The sequence below is a fragment of the Aricia agestis genome, chromosome 4 (assembly GCF_905147365.1).
Source record: "Aricia agestis chromosome 4, ilAriAges1.1, whole genome shotgun sequence".
NCBI classification, from domain to species: domain Eukaryota; kingdom Metazoa; phylum Arthropoda; class Insecta; order Lepidoptera; family Lycaenidae; genus Aricia; species Aricia agestis.
In genome coordinates, this window is record NC_056409.1 from 10,825,624 (window position 1) to 10,850,253 (window position 24,630).

Sequence of the window (24,630 nt, forward strand, 5' to 3'; positions counted from 1 at the left end):
GAGAATAACAAATTAATGTTATTGCATTGACGGTATGTTCATTAATTTCCATCCAAGATTATTCGATACTTAATTAAAGTGGATAAGTATTTATTCCGTCTCATTTATCCCGGCAAAAACTCTTTAAACATGAATTATAAAAAATTTATTAGAAAGAAGCGATTCAAGTTAACAGCAGGAAATTAATTTTCTCGGTTAAACATAATTTAAAAAAGTATTACGTAACTGAAATGGATTCAAATATTTGCTGTTTGCTGTCGCCTGTCGGCTGCTCTGCCACTAGTTTGTTTTGTTGTTGCTTACTTTTAAATAAAATTTCTATCACTTTGCTGAAAAGCGCACGATGAAAAACGTTAAAAAGAGCAGGTATTTGTTACCGAAGCTGATGTCCGTTTGTAAGGATTTCAGTATGCAATGATTAAAAGTTATTCGGAACTCCCAATTGCTTCTCGTATTTTGTAAAAAAAAATAAGGGCAAAACCTTATTAAACTAGTGAAATACTAGGTATTATGCATACACATATTGTATAGTAATATTGGTATTGTATACAGTATAGGTATAGAAAATTAAGATTACTATCCGCGAAGACCCTAAAAAATATTTAGGGTAAGGGGTTTTAACTATTAACTAAAATATTATTTAAAAGCAAAACCAACTTCTTCTAACCTCATCTTGTTTTAAAATAGTGTTTGCAATCTAAATATAAATTGGGTAGTGCACGGTCTAACTCCTCTTTAGAAAGCGTCATTTATCACTTTTGCGCTTTACCAGTTATAAAGATCAAGTTTCCTCATATTTTACGTATGATATTCATCTAGTAGCATTCAACACAAACATTTTAATTGGATTAAAATATCGTTTGTTTTGTGTGTAGTTTTATCATCTACATAATTAATAATTTCGTTCTAATTTGTTTAGCAAAAACAAAAAGAAATTGATTCAGCATAATATTAACATCATAATTGATTATGCATTTCAATTTAATATTGTGATACATTAATGTGATATGTACATTATTATTCGACTCCTACTAAAACAAAAGGAGGGTATGATTTTAACCTGTATGGATACAGGTCCATACAGTTTTTTTTTTTTTATGAAATAAGGGGGCAAACAAGCAAACGGGTCACCTGATGGAAAGCAACTTCCGTCGCCAGAATCAGAAGAGCTGCAGGTGCGTTGCCGGCCTTTGAAGAGGGAATAGGGTAATAGGGGAGGGTAGGGATGGGAAGGGAAGGGAATAGGGGAGGGTAGGAAAGGGAATAGGGTAGGGGATTGGGCCTCCGGTAAACTCACTCACTCGGCGAAACACAGCGCAAGCGCTGTTTCACGCCGGTTTTCTGTGAGAACGTGGTATTTCTCCGGTCGAGCCGGCCCAGTCGTGCCGAAGCATGGCTCTACCACGTATGTTCGTTGAATGGATAATATTATTTATCTGTTCCCTCATAACATCTAAACTAATAGATATTATTTATCTGTTACCTCATAACATCTTTTGGCAGATGAGGCGTCGTTGGAAGCTATAAACAAACAATATGTTTGTCCGATAGTAATTATAGCTAGGCTAAATTATGACGTCGTGTTAAATTGACTATAATGGCTCCCACAAGGAAACATAAAGTAAAGACATAAAAAATTTGCCAAGTGCGAGTAAGGCTCGCGCACGAAAGGTCCGTACCACAATAGAGCAAAAATAGGCCCCCTTAATTATTTAATTTATTTAAATTTTATTATTTATTATTTAAAGTACAATAAACAACTAAGTATTTCGTGAATATTTCAAGTGCCTATGTGTTTTCGTTATTGATATCGAGCAAAAAATAGCAAAAAAATGTTGTTTTTGGACGTTTGTTGTATGGGAGCCCAGCTTAAATATTTAATTTATTTTGTTTTTAGTATTTGTTGTTATGGCTCATTTTCATGTGGGGTGCGGGAGATTTCTGAAACGCATGCCACAGGGCCCGCATGCGGGGTGCGGGAGATTTCTGGAACACGTGCCACAGGGCCCGCATTCGGGGAACCGTTTTCATTAGTCGATAGGGCCCGCAGGGCTGGGGAGAACCTCTGTGTTCGTCGCCAGTTACAGTCGTTCTTGCCATGGAACAAATTGTTGATGTTACGCGGAGCAATTTTGACTGCAATTAAATAATTATACACTTTCCTTGCACTTATTCCACTTTATTTTAATATATTTATTACAAAATTGTAGTAAATATATTAAAATACACGACCGGTTTCGAAAAAATCATCATCAGGTGTACTGCAGGTAATTTTAAATTTAAAAAAAAATTGTAAACAAATAATGGGTTGTCAGCATCACGAAATTTTTCTACCATTCAGTACCATTTTATACCATAAACAATATTTTCTACCAAAAATTACAAATTATTTTTTAAATGTATTGGAATCTATAAAATTGATAAACTAAAAACAATAATTACATTAAATATATCAGTAAATCAATTAAATGTCCTATAACCATAATTAATAATATAATAATAATAACAATTCATAAAATGCGTCAATCTTTAAATAAGTCAATAATGTCACAACATAATAAATTGATAAAAACATGTCAAAGTAATGCCAATGTCAGTTTATAAAATCTCTAATTACAAAATAATTAATGTCAAATGTAAAATAATGTCCTAAAATAAATTTTAAATGTCCTGTAATAATACCAAATTTGAGAGGCATGTCTGATCGTTTATTTTGACTGTCTGTGATTTATTGAAGAAGAAACTATTGGCGTCACTGAAGGAGAAGAGAAAAAGATTTTGGGTGCGAACTTTACTGAAAAATAGAAACAGGCATGGCGCGTCAGAAACATTGTTAAAAAAGTTTCAGGGTGGTAGAAATAAAAAAAAAATCTCCTTTGCAGTAGTATGGCGGCCATTGGGAACTGTCGGAAACGTGGCAACTCGCGTCCCGCAAGCTGTATATCGACCGATGAGTTTCATTGCTCGATATCACGGTCGGTATGAAGGATGCGGGCAATCCCCGCAGGCGGTGTAACGAACACGTATCGACTTGTAACTTTCATTGGTCGTTATCTCGGCCGCGGGGACTGCCCGCATGCTGTATAACGAACGAGTTAACGAGCCATTATAGCGGCAGCAAATATTATACACAATCTGTGAAAATTTGGGAACTCTAGCTATAGCGGTACTTGAGTTACAGCCTGGAGATACACAGACACACAGACGGACAGATATCGAAGTCTTAGTAATAGGGTCCCGTTTTCACCCTTTGGCTTCGGAACCCTAAAAAATGACGGCGCATGTGGGGTATCAAATGAAAGAGTTTTGTTAGCACATTTCAAATATTATGTAGTAGTAGTCGGGATAAAGCTTTTTAAACTACTAACTTGTTTTTGCTATTTAAATATTACTTTCATTAAATGCTATTATAGTCTTAAATCCTCTGAAATACCGTACTCCACTTAAAGTAATCCCAGCTATTGTCGAATGATATAATAAGATATAAAAAGGGACGTTCTGAGAAAATTCGGGGCACTTTTTAGCATTCTTAATTAGCAACATTCCGACGAAAAAGCTTCCGGCGACTCCGGGGTAATTCTGATGAGATTCTTGAAAAAATCTTACGGCCGTTGTTACATTCTTTCATTATAGTTATTTAAGAACAACATTCATATAAAATTACGATATCATAAATTTATACCTAACATTATAAAACATGCGAAAGTGAGTCTATATGTTACCCCTTCACGCCGAAATCGCTGAAACAATTTTGCTGAAATTTGGTGCAATAGCTCCCACAACGGTTTCGGTGACGGTGGCCGGTTTCATTGAGACCAGGCCAGCTTCGCAGGAGTAATTTTATAGTGCTCAAGTGTGTGCGCAGTACACAAGAGCACTCTCTATTCCTTTACTCTCATAACCCAGTGGGACGGAAGACCAACACGACCGGCGAGAGATCAGGCGCAGGACCGACTTTTTACATGCCCATCCGACGCATAGATCATCTTACTTGTCAGACAATCAGGTGATCATCCTGCATTGTCCTAACCAAACTTAGAAATAACATGTTTCCAACGCGGGATCGAACCCACGACCTCCGAGGGAAGAGCCGCGCTCTATACCACTAGACCACGGCGGCGTAAAATTTGGTTTGGCGATACTTTGAGTCCCGAGAAGGGACATAGGATACTTTTTATCCCGGAAAAATTACAGGTCCCAGGCGACAAAGGAATTTTGGCGCAACGAAGTTGCGGGCGTAATCTAGTAATAAACCAAAAGATTTACTTATCATTAGATTGTAATATAGAAGTGTAAACTTAAATTAAATACATTGTTAAGTTATACTTGATATAGGTGTACCAGCGCATCGTCGCGGAGTGTGGAATGTGATGTTTCCACAGTGGAGCCCAAAGAGGTAGAGGTGGTGGGGCTGCGGTCGTGTATCACGCGTTTCCCGTAGTCCCACCTTCAGGAGCAGGAACACCGTTGGGGTTCTAGTGGGTAGTCCCGGGTGCGGATATTACGTCCGCCCCGGGGAGTCCCACATACCTCGGTGGTCCTCCCCAGGCCCAACGATAAAAAAAAGTTATATTTAACAATTTATCAATGTATCGACCTTAAATGGCTTACAAAATTATTTTCGGTATTACTCTGTGTATCTTTCAGAAGACCCGTATAATACAAGGATCGGATGACTAAAGAAGAGCAAAAAATTGTGTACACTATTATATTATTATGAAACTTTGGTTTATTTTATTACACAAATAAAATTTACTATCATATTTTACTCTCATAATTTCTTGGCGTATTATTTGTGTATTTCCTTATCTATCTATACCAAATCCCTTTTTCCCCTATCTATTCATGGTTAAATGAGTGTGTATCTTTTCAGTAACGTTCTGTATCTGGAAGACAGTATGGAGTCATTTACGAAAAGGGACATGAACACTTATACCGCTTCGCCGAAAGTCGACTATAGTGGACAATTTGAGCTGAAAATGGACGCCGAAATGGAGGAAGATCCGGACATTATACCTGTGCGATACGGTAAGATATTTGCTATATTTTCTAGAACCCTAATTTACTATTTACCATCTAGAATCTAGATTGTTTTGCTTTAAACAATAATTTTAAGTTAAGAAAGTAAAAAACAACCTCCGTTTTAAGTACTTAAAAACATCAGGAATCATAATAAAAAATATTGAACCGATCAAATTACTTGAAAATGCTTACAACCTTTGATGATAAAGACAATTCTAACGCCTCCTTGGTCTAGTGGTATAGAGCGCGGCTCTTGACTCGGAGGTCGTGGGTTCGATTCCCGTGTTGGAAACATGTTATTTCCAAGTTTGGTTAGGACGATGCAGGCTGATCACCTGATTGTCTGACAAGTAAAATGATCCATGCGTCGGATGGGAATGTAAAAAGTCGGTCCTGCGCCTGATCTCTCGCCGGTCGTGTCGGTCTTCCGTCCCACTGGGTTGTGAGAGTAAAGGAATAGAGAGTGCTCTTGTGTACTGCGCACACACTTGGGCACTATAAAATTACTCGTGCGTAGCTGGCCTGTCACTGGTCACCAAAACCGGTGTGGGAGCTATTATTATTATAGACAATTAAATACGATGATGAATTGTAATAACTTAGATACATAAAGTTAATATACCTAGCGGAATAGAGCAACAATCTCGAGCTGTCAAACGAAACCGAAATTGGATTACTAAAAAAATACATGTATGTATATACTTACACAAGCTTGATTGAACATGAATTCTATGAGATTAAATTGTCAACGTGCCGATAATTGCTGACTGGACGCCAAAAAAGAGTTCTGCTGTCATGTATCACACGTCTCTTTTTACCACGCAGTGTTACTGTTAGTCACATCTCGACTGCTCAGGCCTTTGCTTCTCTATTCCTAGGTATACTGACTTTATGCTTAGAACACTCTCGATCATGTCAGTTTTCAAGCAAAAAATTCTAGTCTGATCGAGTCTGATCACGTTATTTCATAAAAAATTTTGATTTTTGATAGTATATTATTTATATACTATCAAAAATCAAAATTTTTTATCTCGGTCTCGTAGGATAGAATAAACAGATTCTATCCTACGAGACCTAACAATTATCATGCAAAACTCAACAAAACCGAAATCTAAAATTCTAATGCTACGTTTAATTAATTTCCCTCCCCATTTTCGGGCTGAAACAGTGATTTATTCGAGAAAATATTCCTAAATTAAAAACTTCACTGCGCGTTAAGTCAGCCTCTTTTGGCGTTGCTTTTGACGAACCTAACGCAATCAGTATGGGCGTCTAATTAAGCAACTGGTAATCTGAACGTCGCCTTTGTGACTTCACAAAATAGCTGGATGCAATAATTATGAGCTGAATTTCAAGCAAATGATAAATACTGGGTATGAATAGTTCACAGATATTGAACACAGTCTATCGATCGTGTCTCTCTACCTTCAATTAGAATCTATACTAATAATAAAAACGTTTTAAACGTGGGAGAGCCATGCTTCGGCACAAATGGGCTGGCTCGACCGGAGAAATACCACGTTCTCACAGAAAACCGGCGTGAAACAGCACTTGCGCTGTGCTTCGCCGAGTGAGTGAGTTTATCGGAGGTCCAATCCTCTACCCTCCCCTATTCCCTTCCCTTCTCTACCCTCTCCTATTACCCTATTCCCTCTTAAAAGGCCGGCAATGCACTTGCAGCTCTTCTGATGCTGCGAGTGTCCATGGGCGACGGAAGTTGCTTTCCATCAGGTGACCCGTTTGCTCGTTTGCCCCCTTATTTCATAAAAAAAAATGTTTCTGTCTTCCTGTTACCTCTTCACGCCCATAACGCTGAACCGATTTTGCTGAAATTGGGTATGGAGATACTTTGAGTCCCGGAGAAAGATATAGGATAATTTTCATCCCGGAAAACAATTACGGTTCCCACGCGATAAGCGACTTTTGGCGCAACGGAGTTGCGGGCGTCATCTAGTAATACTATAGTTAATTCCATCACTGTTTAACTAGTAAATATATTTATACTCCATATAACCACTTAAAGTTTGCTGTCTTTGTTAGCCAAATGATGTACCAGTGTAATGACAAGCTAAAATCTTAACTTAGTTCTTCGCTATGTATGGTGTAACAGAACAAAATGATAATAATTAAGGATATGTATGTGTCCCTTATTTATTTAAAACGTGTATTAAATAATTAAAAAAAAAACCTATGAGAAATTCGTCGTAATCAATGATATTCTACTTATACAGATCTGTTACGTGCATACTATTTTCCGGTTTAAATCTCTTCCGAACCACATTGACAAATTTGACAGATAAGTGAAACAAAAGAGACGAAATGCCATTTACATAAAAGAGACAGACTAAATAAAAGACGACCCAATTGGGTCGTATTTGAAGCTTCACAACGCGCGCGGTAGTAACATATCTGCTTTGAGTTTTTCATATAATATATCATCATTGGTCGTAATGTACTATCGTAATGCTAGAAGCTCGCCCTCGTATATTTTCTTATTGCTTATTTTTTTGCACTTACGAGAGCTTAACGAGTGCATCTCAAAGCTGAGGAAATTCGCACTCCAATTAACTACCACGATTGTAGTTGTGTGTTTTGTACGAAGAATTTTATTATTGTGAAACAATTGCTAATATTTATAATAACTAGCTATTTGACCGAGCTTTGCTCGATATTCGATAAAACACGTATAAAAAGACATTTTCTAAAAATGATTCCTAGCTAGATCGATTTATCGCCCCCGAAACCCCCCTATGCTATATTTCATGAAAATCGTTTGAGCCGATTCCGAGATTCCAATTATATATATAGATATATACAAGAATTGCTTGTTTAAAGATATAAGATAATAAGATTATAGCTCCCACACCGGTTATGCCAGTGACTTATTACCATGCCAGGTAATTTTATAGTACCCAAGCGTGTGCGCAGTACACAAGAGCACTCTCTTTTCCTATACTCTCATAACCCAGTGGAAGACCGACACGACTGGTGAGATCAGGCGCAAAACCGACTTTTTCACATGTCCCTTCGACACATCAATCATTTTACTTGTCTAACAGTCAGGTGATCATCCTACATCGTCCTAACTAAACTTGGAAATAACATGTTTCCAACGCGGGAATCGAACTCACGACTTCCGAGAGCCTGCATACTCTGAACCACTGGACCTTGAAGGCTAATATTTATATTATTTAAGACTATGGAGGTCACGTGAACGTTCAGACTATTGTGAACGGTATTGAATACAAAACATATTATATACATACTATTTAGTAGAATATAGATAGGAATTTTAAGACTTAACGCTTCATTACGTTTATGAAGTCCAGCAAAGGAACTCACGATTTTTTGCTATAAAATAACAATACAATAACAATAGTACTGGATAACAATCAAGCAATAATAACAGCAAACAATGAAATACTTGCTAACAAGACGTATGAAGCTCGTAGGTCACGTGCTACGCTCGTAGGTGCGCTACGACGTAGACCGCTACATCGATTCGTAGCTAGTTGTAGCACTAGCTACGAATCGATGTAGCGAATTTTATGTTATAACAAAGTACCTGGATGACCGAGCTCGGTATAGTGCCAAATACTCATTGACTTCGTGTTACATAACAACGCCATCTGCTGGAATAGCTTTAGCTGTTGTTGTGTCGTTAAAGCAATTAGTTACTCACAAAATAGTATTATTATTCGCCAATAGATGTCAGGAAGAGTCATATTTTTCAGTTTATATAAGATATGTTATAACTTATAACCTACGAATAAATTTATTTATATAGTTTCATTATTCGTAGGTTATAACCGAATAAAAATTTATTATATAATTAGAATATAGACGAAAAATATTAAGTTCTGTTTATATTAAACTAGCTGATCCGCCAAACGCTGTTTTGCCATATAAATTATCTCTAGTATCAATATAAAACGTAGATAAATTACTATTCTCAAGCCTAACGAATGTGCATACAAAATTTTATTAATATATTTATAGGTTGAGCCGTTTTGGAAAAGTTCGCGCACAAACACTGTGACACGAGAATATATATATATATATATATATATATATATATATATATATATATATATATATATATATATATATATATATATATATATATATATATATATATATATATATATATATATATATATATATATGTAAAACTCAAAGGTGACTGACTGATTGACATAGTGATCTATCAACGCACAGCCCAAACCAATGGACGGATCGGGCTGAAATTTAGCATGCAGGTAGATGTTATAACGTAGGCATCCGCTAAGAAAGGATTTTGATAAATTCCAACCCCAGGGGGTTCAAATAGGGGATGAAAGTTTGTATATATAACGCGAGCGAAGCCGCGGGCAAAAGCTCGTTTAATATATATAAAGAAGATAAGAAGATTTTTTTATATTAATTATTTCTTTTATATTTAAAAGGTTAATATTTTATAAAATATTGCTTTTTTTTACAAAAATTACGAATTAAAAGTAACTTGAAACGGAACGAATTTCGAAACACCAATCAGCGTTCAGTGACGTCACACATGCTATCACATAAAATGCCTCCATTTTGAGCGTTTTGATCGTTTTGATCGTTTTTAACGCTAAATGGAACGCGGAGCAAGACAACTTTTTGAGAGGTACGATCAGGTGGGTTGTCAATAACTGTCAAACAGTAGTGACGTCATACAGACTATGGATCCGTTTTGGCGCCAAAATTTAAATTGACGATTCTAAGCGGCATTTTTTGCAGTAAATTCTAGTGTTTTAATTTTTTTAATATACTTGTGGTCTATTCTACATGACGTTCTTTAAAATAAACACAAAAATAAAAATATCGCATCTTCCCTTTTAGAAAGAAAGAAAGAAGAAAGAAAGAAAGAAAATTTTAGGAGTGTTAAGGAATACGTTTCTTACAATTCTTAAAATACAGCGTGGGTCCTTCCCGTTTCATACCACAAATTTTTCATACCGCGGTATGAAACAGCGAAGTACTGTTTTTGAATTGCCTGTTTCATTCCTGCGTCCGAAACAGCGAAGACCTTTTTTGAATTAGTCGATTTAGTACAGTCAAGCTCAAAATATCTATACATATTATATAAATTATAAAATAATAAATTATTTAATTTAATTTTATTATTTAGTATTATTATTATTTATTACATATTATTATTTTATTTGATTATTTAAATTAAATAAATTTATCTCAGAGAAACCTAATACATATTGGGCAATTTATTGATGGTATACGAAAAGACTCCAAGTATTATTGTGCTTTATTAAAAAAACCAGATGATGTAAAAAATTCAAAAAGATCAACACATTCAATTGAAATAAATCAAAGAATATGAAACGAGCAAACGGGTCACCAGATGGAAAGCAGCTTCCGTCACCCATGGACACTCGCAACGTCAGAAGAGCTGCAGTTGCATTGCCATCATTTTAAGGGGGAATAGGGTAATATGGCAGGGGAGAGTAGGGAAGAGAATAGGGTAGGGGATTGGGCGGTGGGCCTCCGGTAAACTCACTAACGCGGCGAAACACAGCGCAAGCGCTGTTTCACGCCGGTTTTCTGTGAGCCCGTGGTATTTCTCCAATCGAGCCCGCCCATTCGTGCCGAAGCATGGCTCTCCCACATCACAACCATACAAAAATTAAAAAAACTAGCGGTACTACGGAACCCTACATATATTGCGCGTGGCCCGACACGCACTTGGCCGTTTTTTTTATTTGTATTTTCTAAACTATCTATTTTCATCAAAAAAATCAATGCATACTATGATATATACTTTTGAGATTGACAGCTCCCGGACCATAAGTACATTTATATTCTTTTTGATAATTTAAAATTAATTATAATATAGTGTTAGGTTAATTTTAAAGTTCTACGTGTAATCAAGCTGTGATTCTATTGTTAGAAGTCTGATAGTATATATTATATTTTTTGATTTTGAAAGAAATGACATTTCTTTATACAAAATATTTTTTTATTTCTTCTTGTTACCACTTTTCTATACGAAAGTATAAATAAGTGATTAGACTAAAAATATTTAATAAATTGTACGAATCCACCCATACCAAAAAAGAATTCGTCGTTTCATACCACTCCAAGCATCGCGGTACGAAACAGGCAATTCAAAAACAGTACTTCGCTGTTTCATACCGCGGTATGAAAAATAAGTGGTATGAAACGGGAAGGACCCTACAGCGTATGTATTCATAAATACACTTTATTTTGAAAATGTATTTATAAATCAATTAAAAGTGTTTACTTATTTCTTACTGTATTAAAAATGAATAGTACTGATGTTTTCTAAATGGAGAAATATTACAAAATACGGTGTAATTATTAGTGCGAATCGAATATCTGTGTTACCCTTACCCGAGACGACACTTCAATTAATTGTACAAGTATAACTGGGCCGTGAAATAACAAGAGGTTATTGAATTCTTTTAATTATGTTTACAGATTTGACCTACTTTCTTTGAAAAACAAAGTCAAAGTACAACTTGTATTTCAAAGTTGTACTTTGAAATACAAGTTGTACATTCCATACATTCATTATAAATAAGAAACCCTGGGGAAAGCCTTATTTACTTTTTGTTGTAAGGACAACAAAAGGTGACACAGCATTTATAATAGCCAATTCAGGTAGTCCTGTTATATTTTTTTAGTACAACAATAAATAAATGTTATAATTTATATATAAACACATTTGACACATTTTAAAAGGTCAAGCTGGATTATTACAATAACATTTCTAACCTCAGTTTCTAACAATCCAAGATCTATTCCAAATATGAATGCCAATAATAATAATATCTTATTATTCAGACATTATTATTATTGGCACTTAATAAAATATAATTGAACACGAAATAATATATTATGATTTTGTTAGTTATTAAAATAACAACGTTTGTAAGTATAATAATTTTGTATCGATCAATGACAGTTTAAGTAAATTAATATTAAAGTAATAAAATTATATGAAGTACCTTGATTTGATTGATTCGATACTATATTTATTCGATTATATTTATTCGATAGTTCCTGCGCGAATCGCGATCAACGGATTTTGGCGGAACGTAGTTACGACACAATAGACATAACGACCAGTAGTTCGACTGCAAAGAGACGGACAGGTTTCAATATCTGTCAAATTCGTCGGGTTTCACTAGGATTATGAACGGAATGTGCCTCGCGCTGGCTGATATAATTTATTTTTAAATATTTAAAATAAAGATTTCAAAATTAGATTCTGTCAATTTTAATCGCATGTGCCAAAACATAAACAACAATACGACCAAAGAGGAACACGTCCAGCGAATATGTCATAGTTTTAAATTCGTAGGTGACAAGTTAACAACCCTAGCGACGATTTTCGTCATAATAGGTCAAATTTAAAAATTTCAACATCAGTTCTAAGACGGCATACTCTATCATTCTGTCTACTCTGGTTACGACTTGCGGACGTCATATCTTATATCTTTAAACGAGTTATTCTTGTATATATGTATATATCGACACTGGAAAGGAAAAGTCGCTGAAACGCCATTTTGTTCATATAGAGTTATGAACTATATATATATATATATATATATATATATATATATATATATATATATATATATATATATATATATATATATATATATATATATATATATATATTGTGGCCAGTTAGCAAAATGAAAATTGGCATTATTTTATAAATCTTTTCACTGAACGACGCTCAAAACGGTCTTTTTTACACCTATGTCGCTTAAGTTATTTTTCCATTACTTATTTGGAGCATGAATAACACTTAAGTGATTATTCCACTAGCTGGTATTGTTTACTATGGCGCATCAGCAATTTTTGCTTTCTCTCAAAAGTTAAGCTATGGCGGTTAAGCGAAAAGGTCCTCTGGTTATTTCAATAAAGTTATTGTTAAGTCAAAAGTGTCTACTGATAAGAGAAAAATGCTGCGTTTTAATCATTTTTACCTGTATTTTTTTTGTTTCTGTGTGCCAATAGCGAAAATAATGTTAAATTCAAGACTTTATAAATGGACTTCAGACATTGATTACTGTATCACCCAAGTAACAAAGTTCTCCTATAGTGCACAGTTTATAGGCTTGCAGCACTAGTAACTATCTCTTAGTGGTTCCAGGTTTTACTACCAAGTTTATAACACCGAGTTCGTTTGGGTTTGTAGTAGACGTTCTTATAAGTTGACTTATATTATAGTCGTGTATAGAACGAGATTATAGGCGCAGTATAGGCTAAGATGGCCTATATATTTCAAAGGTGTAAATATACTTGAGAAAACTTGCTCCAGTAAATTATACTTGTAATTGACTACAAGAAAATATAATTATAAATCCGCTAAAAGGTCATACGCCAGTAATACACCATACGCAAGTATAGAACGAAATGCACTTAGTACCATTTGACCTTGTTACTTGACCTTATAGTGGTGTATAAGTCAACTTTATGTGCCAATTTTAAGTGAATTAGTTCTACAGTGTTTTTTTCCCAGAGTGAGTGTACTTGGTATTCCCACGTCGTCGCCAGGGTCACGTGATTTTGAAACCTAATTTTACCCGTACCAATATAATCACTTGTAAACGTTTCGCTTTATTATATTTATTATTAGACAATAGACAGTCGATTTTCGCCGTACGGCGTAAATCGTGCGGCTATAGTCACCCGTGTAAATCCAGCATTATGCGTTAAGCTCAACAAGCGATGCGTAGATGCATTTTATTTTTTATTGAATTGACGTGATTCATGACGATTAGCTACGTCTCACGCAATTGAATTGACATGATGCATGACGATTGACGTGTCACGCAATTGAAGTCTGTCAATTCAATGTACACAAACTTATTTTAGAAATGCATTTACGCGTCGCGTTGGGGTTTGAATTGACCCTTATATTATATTAAATATTAAATACAATTATTTTGTTACAGACAAAAAAGTCGATGAGGTGTATTCACACACGAGGGCAGAGGGTGATACAATAAGAATGTACAACGAGATGACAACAACACCTAATAGAGAAGTAAGTATTTATCAGAAAAGCTTACTCGGGATGAAAATTATGGCGGGATTAATATGGCGGATGGCGGATCAAGTTACGGATACGTAACTTGGTCGCGTTATGTCAAACCAAGCCGACGGATTACTATTATAAATTGTATAATTATAAAATTATAATATATTGAACGCCTCCATAGTCTAGTGGTTAGAGCGTGGCTCTCTCCGGAGATCGTGGGTTCGAATCCCGCGTTGGAAACATGTTATTTCCATGTTTGGTTAGGACAATGCAGGCTGGTCACTTGATTGTCTGACAAGTAAGATGATCCATGCGTCGGATGGGCATGTAAAAAGTCGGTCCTGCGTCTGACCTCTCGCCAGTCGTGTCGGTCTCCGGTTCCGTCCCAATAGGTTATGAGAGTGAAAGGAATAGAGAGTGCTCTTGTGTAAGTACTGCGCACATACTTGGGCACAATAAAACTATACTCCTGCGTGACAGGCCTGGTTTCAATGAAACTAGCCACCGTCACCGAAACCGGTGTAGGAGTATATTATATCTTTAAACGAGCAATTCTTGTATATAATATATAGCAAAGCTTGGTCAAATAGCTAGTTATTATAAATTATAACTAGCTATTTGACCGAGCTTTGCTCGGTATTCGATAAAATACGAATTAAATTACATTTTCTAAAAATGATTCCTAGCTAGATCGATTTATCGCCCCCGAAACCCCCTATATACTCATGAAAATCGTTGGAGTCGATTCCGAGATTCCATAAATATACAAGAATTGCTAGATATAAGATAAGATATTGAATTGATATTATTTGACCAACTGCCAATGAATCAAATTCTTCGTTGGTACGTTAATATTTATTAGGTACTCACTTTATATACGATAATCATTATGTGAAAGTGTGTCTGTTTGTGTCTTTTACGTGTGAACTGCTGTAAAGAGCAGCTGGTCCTCTCGCGAATTTCATCGCAACGGAGTTGCGGGCAACATCTAAACAATCGGCCAAGTGCAAGTCGGACTCGCGCATGAAGGGTTCCGTGCCGTTATAGAAGAAAAATAGGCCAAAAATTGTGTTTTTTGTATGGGAGCCCCCTTAAATTATTATTTTATTTTAATTTTATTATTAATCATTAAAGTACAAATATAATAAAGAATATTTTGAGTATTTCAAGTGCCTGCTACCATTATTAATTACGAGCAAAAATGGCCAAAAAAATCACGTTTTTTGTATGGGATTTAACACGTTGAGCGCCATTTGGAAACACAAAGTGCCATCTCTTGGGGCCACGTTTATTTTTTTGGAAATACATGCAGCGCTTCATTGCGGGGCCAGTGTTTCCAACAGGATACACATTTTAGTACATTTTATAATGGAAACTGATTTGTCTGGCCTCCACCATTGTTTCAGTCTGAGTGGGTTCTCTGTCCGACTTACAGGTCGAAAATTATGGTAAAAATTAAAAACATAAATTTTAACAGAAAAAATACTTTAATTCTTTTTAATTATAATCGTTTTTTAGCATGCTAAATCAATAGAAATTCTTTTTTTTCTTGTATAATATATGTATACAAAAAATTAATAACGAAGAAAAAGGCAAAAAAAAACTTAAAAGGAAAATGTGTTTCCGAAAGTATACACACGGCATCTGATGAAAATTTCTACACAATTTCTACACAAAACTTTTTCAGAGGCCTTGTGTATGTTTTTGGCACACAAGGAAAATGGGGGAAAATCAAGTAAAATACTGTTATATTTTACCGTAATATAGTACCAGAGCACATTATAAAATGATTTAACAAAAAAATATATATGTCCAAAGAAATGAAAAACACTGTCTTTGAGCTTGGCGATCAACGTGTTAAGTATTTATTTTATTTTGTTTTTAGTATTTGTTGTTATAGGGGCAACAGAAATACACAATCTATGAAAATATCAGAAGTATACCTTTAGCGGTTCTTGAGTTACAGCCTGGAGACAGACGGACAGACGGACAGACATCGAAGTCTCAGTAATAGTGTCCCGTTTTTACCCTTTGGGTACGGAGCCCCTAAAAATATATTTATAACAATATTGAAAACATTTTATCATCGTGCTTAATGTGCATCTTTTTATCGCTTAATATCGTTATAATAATACTTTAATTATATTTTTTGTGTGGTAGCGTTTTATACAGGATGTAACAAAACTAAGTGATAATACTTTAGGGTGTGTACGTGTTCCTTGTAAAGAGTTCATTGTGAAAGTAGCAGCGCTGAAAGACCAAATTTTTTTTCACTTTTGTATGGGCAAGCGCCCCAGAGTCACGAGTTTTCCCATACAAAAGTGAAAATATTTTTTGGTCTTTCAGAGCTGCTACTTTCACAGTAAACTCTCAACAAAGAACACGTACACACCCTAAAGTATTATCACTTAGTTTTGTTACACCTTGTGTAATATCTTTTATTCATAAATATTTCTCTAGACGCTTGTTAACGTACATAAATAGGTTAGGGCTAACACGTTGACGTTGGTAACCATAGACATACCAAAACAATAGACTTCGTATATTTTGGTTAAATTTTTATATCGAAGAGCATTACTGATTGACTGAATTTTCCAGCTGAATATTTTTATTGGTACCAATGAAAATGGATGTAGATTTTATTGTAAGCTAAAAAAAACATTGAAACTAGCAGTTTCGATGTTTTTCGGTCGATTGTTCGACCTGGGACTGCCGCATTAAACTGCTTGCAAACATCTACTATCTCATACGTCTAGTAGACAATGCTTTTAGTCTCATCCCGCTCTACTTTTTTTTTTTGCCTTAAAAAAGGTATAATTGAAAATAGTTTAAGTGTTAATTCAGACCGCAACGCGACGCGTAGATGTATTTCTAAATTTTTATGGATGTGACAGATTCGGAAGACGTCTCACGCAATTTAAATCTGTCAATTCAACACAGAAATGCATCTACGGGTCGCGTTTCGATCTGAATTGACCCTAATGGTACATCAACGTTCTGTCACGTAGAGCACGCCGTTCGTGAACCGCGGCGTGACAGCGCGGAGTGCCGACATCGCGGCCGCGCGCCCGCTCGAGGTCGTCACCGCTGCGAGACAGGTGCGCGAGAGTTGTATATAGATGGTATGTCAAGTGTTAAAACCTGCAACACACCTAACGATTTTTTGGTCGTCGCAATATATCTTAGCGACCTTGAACTCGTCTTTGATTGATCGGATTCAGATCGATACGATAAAATGTTAGGTGGGTATAGTATTGTGTAATATTCTTTCAGTTACTTTAAGGGAAATTGATTTTGTTTAGTACAATGCATGTGAGAGGTGAAAAGGATAGAAACTGTCTTGTTTTCTTTCAATCGGGCTTAAGACTTAAATCTCTTCTATTTTAATTCATTAAAATAGTAACATAATAACTGCGAATAATAAAAACTAAGGAATCGTAACTCCCATACTATTACCGTTTTAAATTTGGTACCTTTTGATCTGTCATGTAACGTCAGCCTAGTACCGCTCAAGGTCACCAAATGTATTGAAATGTGTACCTAAGGTACACTTTTTGGAAAAGTATTGTGGAGCATGTTTTTTGACGGAGTTACTTTTCCTTCCTCTCCTTTTTTAGCATAATAATTAAAGATCCTTGTTGATTTTGACCTTAATTTGAAAGTCATGTCTTTTTACTTTTTAGTAAAATTAAATGTCAATTAAAGTTTGAAGTCACTCATATTAAGTAAGATAATAATTATGTAATGTGATCATTAACGTATGTCTGTAAATGTTATCTACTGGATTCGTATAAATATTTGTATATTGTGACTTGACATTCGTATTATTATAATTATTGTACAGTGTTGTAACGAAGACATTCTTAGAATATAAACACATTATATTATATCAAAGTAATTTAATTAATTAAAATAACAGCACTCGCACTAAAGCTGTAACTGTTTTCAGGATTAATATTTTAAACGAATTATTTATTTCAGCGAAAATTTTCCTACTTTTGTAATTTTGATGTCGTATCGGATACGCAAATTTTAGTTAGTAGACTGGGATTTTTATTCTCTTAAATATATCGGCCAATTTAAAATTATGATATTATGTAAAATATTCTGCAGCTTTTGGTTAAATAGGTGTAAATACATATTACGAGAAAATTTCAGTTCGCCGGCTAACACGACTTATGAGATACGGGCTTATGACAGACAAACGGACTGACAAAATCGAAATCGAGGTCTCAATAATTTAAGGATATTTTTACCCTTTGGGTAGGTACTGTATATTAAATAAAAAAAACATTAAATCGTCCAAAAATGTATTCGATAGTGTTGTTGATACTTTTGGCCAATGACAGTTCTAATACGCTGTAGATAGGAAAGCTAGTCGATAAGTAAATATTGTTTGTAAGTAAGATTGTCAAAGAAACCGTTTAGGTAAATTTTAATGTTTAGAAAGTTAAGTAAATATTTGCTAGAAATTGTTTTTATTATTACGCAACAATCATTAATTGCTTATTTTAGCCGTTATATATTTTACTGAAATGCTTTATATTCGTAAAAGCCAAGTTTTCAGATCTCAATTGTAAATATGTAAACTTTGAAATCAAAGGTTCAGTTAACATTGCAACGTAGCAATTTTCTGCTGCCTCTTCTAATTTTAAATTGGCTCGTTTAAAATTCGTCAGGTTACAATGTGTGCTGACCCTAATTTCTAATTGTATAAAACCTACACTACACCTTTGTTGTAATGTTTAATTTATTTCGCGGGGCAATTTATTGTTAAACCCAATTTTAAAGTAAGACTTAAGCAAGCTTAAATCTCTATTTAGTTTAACAAGAATTTAGGTGAAATTAAGTTCAGACTGTTGCTGGTTTAATTTACTATTACTATGCTGAAGATATTACGTGTGTTCCTGAATCTAGGTTTTAATTTAATTACTAGCTGCTTGGAAAATCCAGTTTTAGTAATATTTTAATTACTATGCTTAAATCTTTTTATAGATATTTATGTTATACCTAAACAAAGATCTGGAACTATGCTTCCTTCTTCGTCGCCATTTAAATAATGCTATAAAGACTACGAACAATAAAAACTAAGGAAACGTAAATTCCCTGCTTCAATCGTTTTGAATAGTTTGATCCCATTTCGCCTTCGATCACTAATATATTAGTGATCGAAGCATTTCGCACACTAAAATAAGGCAATATAGCTACGAAAATTATTGTCACTTCTATAGTTACACACATGAATGTTTGCATGTATTCGGGTCACATTTTGTAGAATCGGAACAAATTTTTTGACACAGTTACTCTTCCTTAGTTTATATTATTCGTATGTATAAATACAATTACTTGTAAGACAAACAACGATTTACCGATAATGTACGGGTTCTTTAAGGATAGTAAAATAATTTTAAATAATTTTTTCATGTATGGGTGGGTTTAAGAATGATTTAGATTTAATTAGGTAAACTAGACCACGTCTGACGTCCTGCACATGTCATGTGACGTCATGACGGGTCTAGGAGTAAGGTTATAAAAAAATCGGCCAAGTGCAAGTCGGACTTGCGCACGAAGGTACCGTTATAGAGCAAAAATAGAACAATAATTGTATTTTTTTTGTATGGGAGTGCCCCGTAAATTTTTATTTTATTTTTATATTATTCTAAATTATTAAAGTATAGGTATAATTCAGGCATTTTTGATAATTTCAAGTGCCTTCCTTTTTCCTTTATCGATAACGAGCAAAAAAAGCAAAAAAAAAAAACACGTTTGTTGTATGGGAGCCCCCCTCAAATATTAATTTCATTTTGTTTTTTTTTATTTGTTGTTATGTTGCTGATAAACATAATCTGTGAAAATTTCAGAAGTCTAGCTTTAGCGGTTCTTGAGATACAACCTGGAGACACACATACGGATGGACGGACGGACGGACAGACGGACAGACAACGAAGTCTTAGTAATAGGGTCCCGTTTTTACCTTTTGGGTACATAACCCTAAAAAGGTAGAGCTCTACCGAATCTCAACTTAACTGGCATCGGCTATTAAACATAATATTTAAAATTACCCTTTGGGTACGGAACCCTAAAAAACCAAATGATTTCACGCTCATCACAATAATTGATATCTAAAAAAATAATTCCATATCAATTATATTATTAACCATTCAAATATTAACATAAAATTATTCCCGAAACACAATTTTCTTTTAACGCGAATGTTTGCTTCAATTACATTAATTGTGACTCCTGAATCGTCAAATAAAATATTTGTTTGGGAATTTTTACTTGTTTGCAGAGGCAGAAAATTTCGTCGCTTGATAAAATTATACCGTAGGTTCTACTATTTCACCTGTAGAGCCCTTGAAGTCCTCAGGTTACAGCGATTAAGTATAACAGCCTTTTTTATTGTGCAGTCCACCCTTCGCCTAAGTACTTCGGGTAAAATTGTTTTGTTTCTGTTTAAAACATTTTTCGCTCGGCGTAGACTTTTTGTTATCTTAATTATTGCTATCATAACGCTATACGCTAGGAGGGTGAATGTAAATTGAGAGCTGCTCCAAAAATGGCGTCTACACAGTTTTAACATCTTTATAAAATATAATTGCATACTACGGTATTATAAAATATTTATATTGTTATTTAAAATCATATATTATACTAAACTAGCGACCCGCCCTGGCCTTGTAGGGGTATAAAATATATAGCCACTGAAAAAATGATTAAAATCGATAGCCTATGATCCTTCACGTGGTCTACTTCTTATCTGTGCCAAATAATATAAAAATTGCTCCAGTAGTTCGCGAGATAAGCCCTTTCAAATAATTTCCCCCGTTTTTTTCCACATTCTCCTATTAGTCTTAGCGTGATAAAATATAGCCTATAGCCTTCCTCAATAAATGGGCTATCTAACACTGAAAGAATTTTTCAAATCGGATCAGTAGTTCCTAAGATTAGCGCGTTCAAGTTAGCCCTTTCAAATAATTTTCCCTGTTTTTTCCACATTTTCCTCTATTTCTTCGCTCTTATTAGTCTTAGCGTGATAAATAACAGCCTATAACCTTCCTCGGCTATCTAACACTAAAATAATTTTTCAAATCGGACCAGTAGTTCCTGAGATTAGCGCGTTCAAACAAACAAACTCTTCCCAATTATAATATTATAATATAGTATAGATAGATTTAACTATGATTCTAATGTATTCTAACTTCTAACATTCTATGCAAAATTAGTAGTTTTTATTATTCGTAGGTCACAATACAATAATAATGTAGCGTCAAATGCACGTCGCTCACATCAATTTTCCTGTCAGAAATGACAAATATTTAGTTGATAGTAAACTTAATGTATGTAGAACCCTGTCACCGGAGGACATAATATTATATCGTATCGTAGCAGAACCTAGATATGATATATTATGTATGTTATGATAATATTATTGATGAAATTTAAATTTCATAGTAACAATGATGTAACTTCTTACAGCGTATTTTCTTAAATTTCTCATTTTTTTTCCTTTTCGATTCACAACAATGCATGTCCAATGAACTTCAGTCGAATGCAAGCAAAAATAAATTAGCATCACATTTTTAAATTGAGGTATGTAGTATCTTTAAACAATTAATGTATTGCGTTATAATTGTTATTGTAATTCCCATTTACAAATTATAGGTATTGCATTTTTTAAGTGAATAAGTAATTTCAATTATTGTATATATCTGTCATGTATTTAACAGTACAATTAAAATAATTATCCATGTGTACCTTATTATTTATTCATTGTTAATTGCTTGTTTTACAGCTCATTTTGTTTTACTTCATATTTGCTACGCTTACGAATTATTAGTTAACTCTAAATTCAAGCTGGTTTTAATATACTTACTAATTCATTTCCACTTGCATATAGATTTCATTCAATCCATCATTAATTTTTAAGATATTAAACAGATATTAATTTGTAATCGCTTAAGATATATAATTATTATGACAAATCTTTTGTTTATTTGTTGACTATTAATTCTTATGTTAAATACCTATGTATGACATTTTTCTATGAAAATAAGTAATTTAAAATAAGGTCGGACTAAATTTGTTTTGTTTCGCAAGCCTTAAAAGTAATCATAAACAAAAAGTAATCCCAAAAAAACAGCAGCAGTATATTTCCGAACCAATAAGACCTGAAAACCTTCCAGAAAAGAGTTCAAGACCGGTAAAGCACCTGCAAGTGTCTATGGGCGACGGTAGTTGTTTTCCATCAGGTGAACCGTTTGCTCGTTTGCCCCCCAATTTTACAAAAAAAAAAAAACTTTAGTCGTTTGATTTCAGCTTCATTTTGTATGAACGGAGCCATTTAAACATTTTAGAAACTGCGCAATTCGATATCACAATTCGAAACTAGTTTTTGCTCTTTACTGCTATTCTTCAAAGTTTCTTTCGATAGCCGGTAAAGTATTGACTTTAAGATTGAAAATGTAGGTATATATTTATTCGAAAAAAAGTCATTACTACAGTTCCAACCCCACAGAGACATTTTAATGAAAAGTTTAATAGATAATCTATGACGCTTACGTCAAAACCGAAAAGACGAGACGACGTATTTTGAGTGCGGCTGGCGGCAGTTAGTCTATTTTATTGTTTTTTTTTATTAAATAAGGGGGCAAACGAGCAAACGGGTCACCTGATGGAAAGCAACTTCCGTCGCCAATGGACACTCGCGGCATCAGAAGAGCTGCAGGCGCGTTGCCGGCCTTTTAATAGGGAATAGGGTAATAGGGGAGGGCAGGGATGGGAAGGGAAGGGAAGGGAAAAGGTTAGGGGATTGGGCCTCCGGTGAACTCACTCGGCGAAACACAGCGCAAGCGCTGTTTCACGCCGGTTTTCTGTGAGAACGTGGTATTCTAACTCCCACGTATAGATAGTCATATTCAGTTAGTCTATATTTATGTTCTATATTGTAATAAATTATTTTAGTTTGCGTACTATACTTACCGAAACTTGTATGGAACTGAGTTAATAACCTGTAACGAACAACTGAACCTGAGCTGCCGCGTACGCTTCATCCATACTAATATTATAAATGCGAAAGTATCTCTGTCTGTCTGTCTGTCTCGCTTTCACGCCAAAACTACTGAACCGATTGCAATGAAATTTTGTTACAGTTATTCTAGAGTCTGAGAAAGGACATAGGCTACATTTTGATGTGGGAAAATATCTTATTTCCATGAAAATATTGATGAAAATTAATTCGCATTGCGCGTGGCCAGCGCTCATCCCGGGGGTCCTGGGTTCAAGTCCCGCAGGCGGAACAAAAAGTTTTCAATGTTCCTGGGTCTTGGATATGTATTAAAATAATATTTTAAAAATCTTAAATATATTTTATGTATAATATTATAAAAAATCCAGAAATATATCGATGCAATGAACATTTTAGTTCTAATACGATTCAACAGATGGCGTTTCATTTTTTACTTCATTGTAACATAGAACTAATAATACTTATTAGTTATTATGATTTTTGTTTATAGTTTTTAATACGTTAGAATATTATGTTTAATAATATTATCACTTGGTATAATAATAATCAATCTATCTTATCTTATAGAACTCCTACTGCATTTCTAATATATGTGACAAGTTGACAACAGAAGGCCCTCTAAAATAAAGGAGTTCGAGTGTAACGTGTTGGCCTATATTCCATCCAGAAAATATTATATCAATGCAATCAACATTTTAATTCTAATATATGAAAACAGATGGCGTTTTATTTTTTCTTCATTATTGTAACAGAACTAATCATATATCTACTTTATTATATATTGTTTTTATTCATAACTAGCTGTTGCCCGCGACTTCGCCCGCGTGGACTTTAGTTTATAGCGCGCGGTGTCAACAAAATTTGTGTCAAATTTAAAAACTTTTTAAAACCCTGGTAAGTGGTACCCCTCTCAGGGCCGCGCTACACCGGAATGGCAGCGCTGAAAGTGCTCGCCTCGCCGCTGCCATTCCGGTGTAGCGCGGCCCTTAATTAATCAAAATACCCAAAAACAGCTGTGCAGTGTGCACATAATCTATACTAATATTATAAATGCGAAAGTATCTCTGTCTGTCTGTCTGTCAGTCTCGCTTTCACGCCAAACGCCAAAACTACCGAACCGATTGTAATGAAATTTTGTATACAGATAGTCTTAAGCCTGAGAAAGGACATAAGTTGTAAGGGGGTGAAAATGCGTAAATTTGTTCAAATTAAGTTAGTTCCAACAATTTATAATAGATGGCGCCGTGCGTCTTCTACATCACGCTGACGCTTGCTCAAAAGTCTTTCTATAAGAGGTGGTATTCATCTTACATTTAAGTTTACGATTTTTTTCGATTGTTATATCTATTCTACGGTATTAAATAACTCAGTACTTTATCTGTGCAGTGACGTAACCTTAAACCTATCAATGATAAATAGTTTATGGGTAAAGTTGTGTAATGGGGGGGTAAATAGGCTTTAAAATTTGGCATAAAATATAAAGTTTAATATAAAAAAAATGAAATACTTATTGTGTGCACACTGC

The 24,630-nt window shown here is 34.5% G+C and overlaps 1 protein-coding gene across 1 annotated transcript in view; it reads left to right on the plus strand.

The window, feature by feature from the left end:
- LOC121726460 (hemicentin-1-like) overlaps positions 1-17,239 on the plus strand; it is a 115,227-nt gene extending 97,988 nt beyond the window's left edge. Inside the window, exons 15-17 of the mRNA XM_042113845.1 lie at positions 4,874-5,028; positions 13,992-14,083; positions 17,086-17,239. Coding sequence (XP_041969779.1) covers positions 4,874-5,028; positions 13,992-14,083; positions 17,086-17,196 — 358 coding nt within the window. The 3' untranslated portion in view covers positions 17,197-17,239. The remainder of the gene's footprint in view (positions 1-4,873; positions 5,029-13,991; positions 14,084-17,085) is intronic.
- The last annotated feature ends 7,391 nt before the right edge of the window (positions 17,240-24,630 follow it).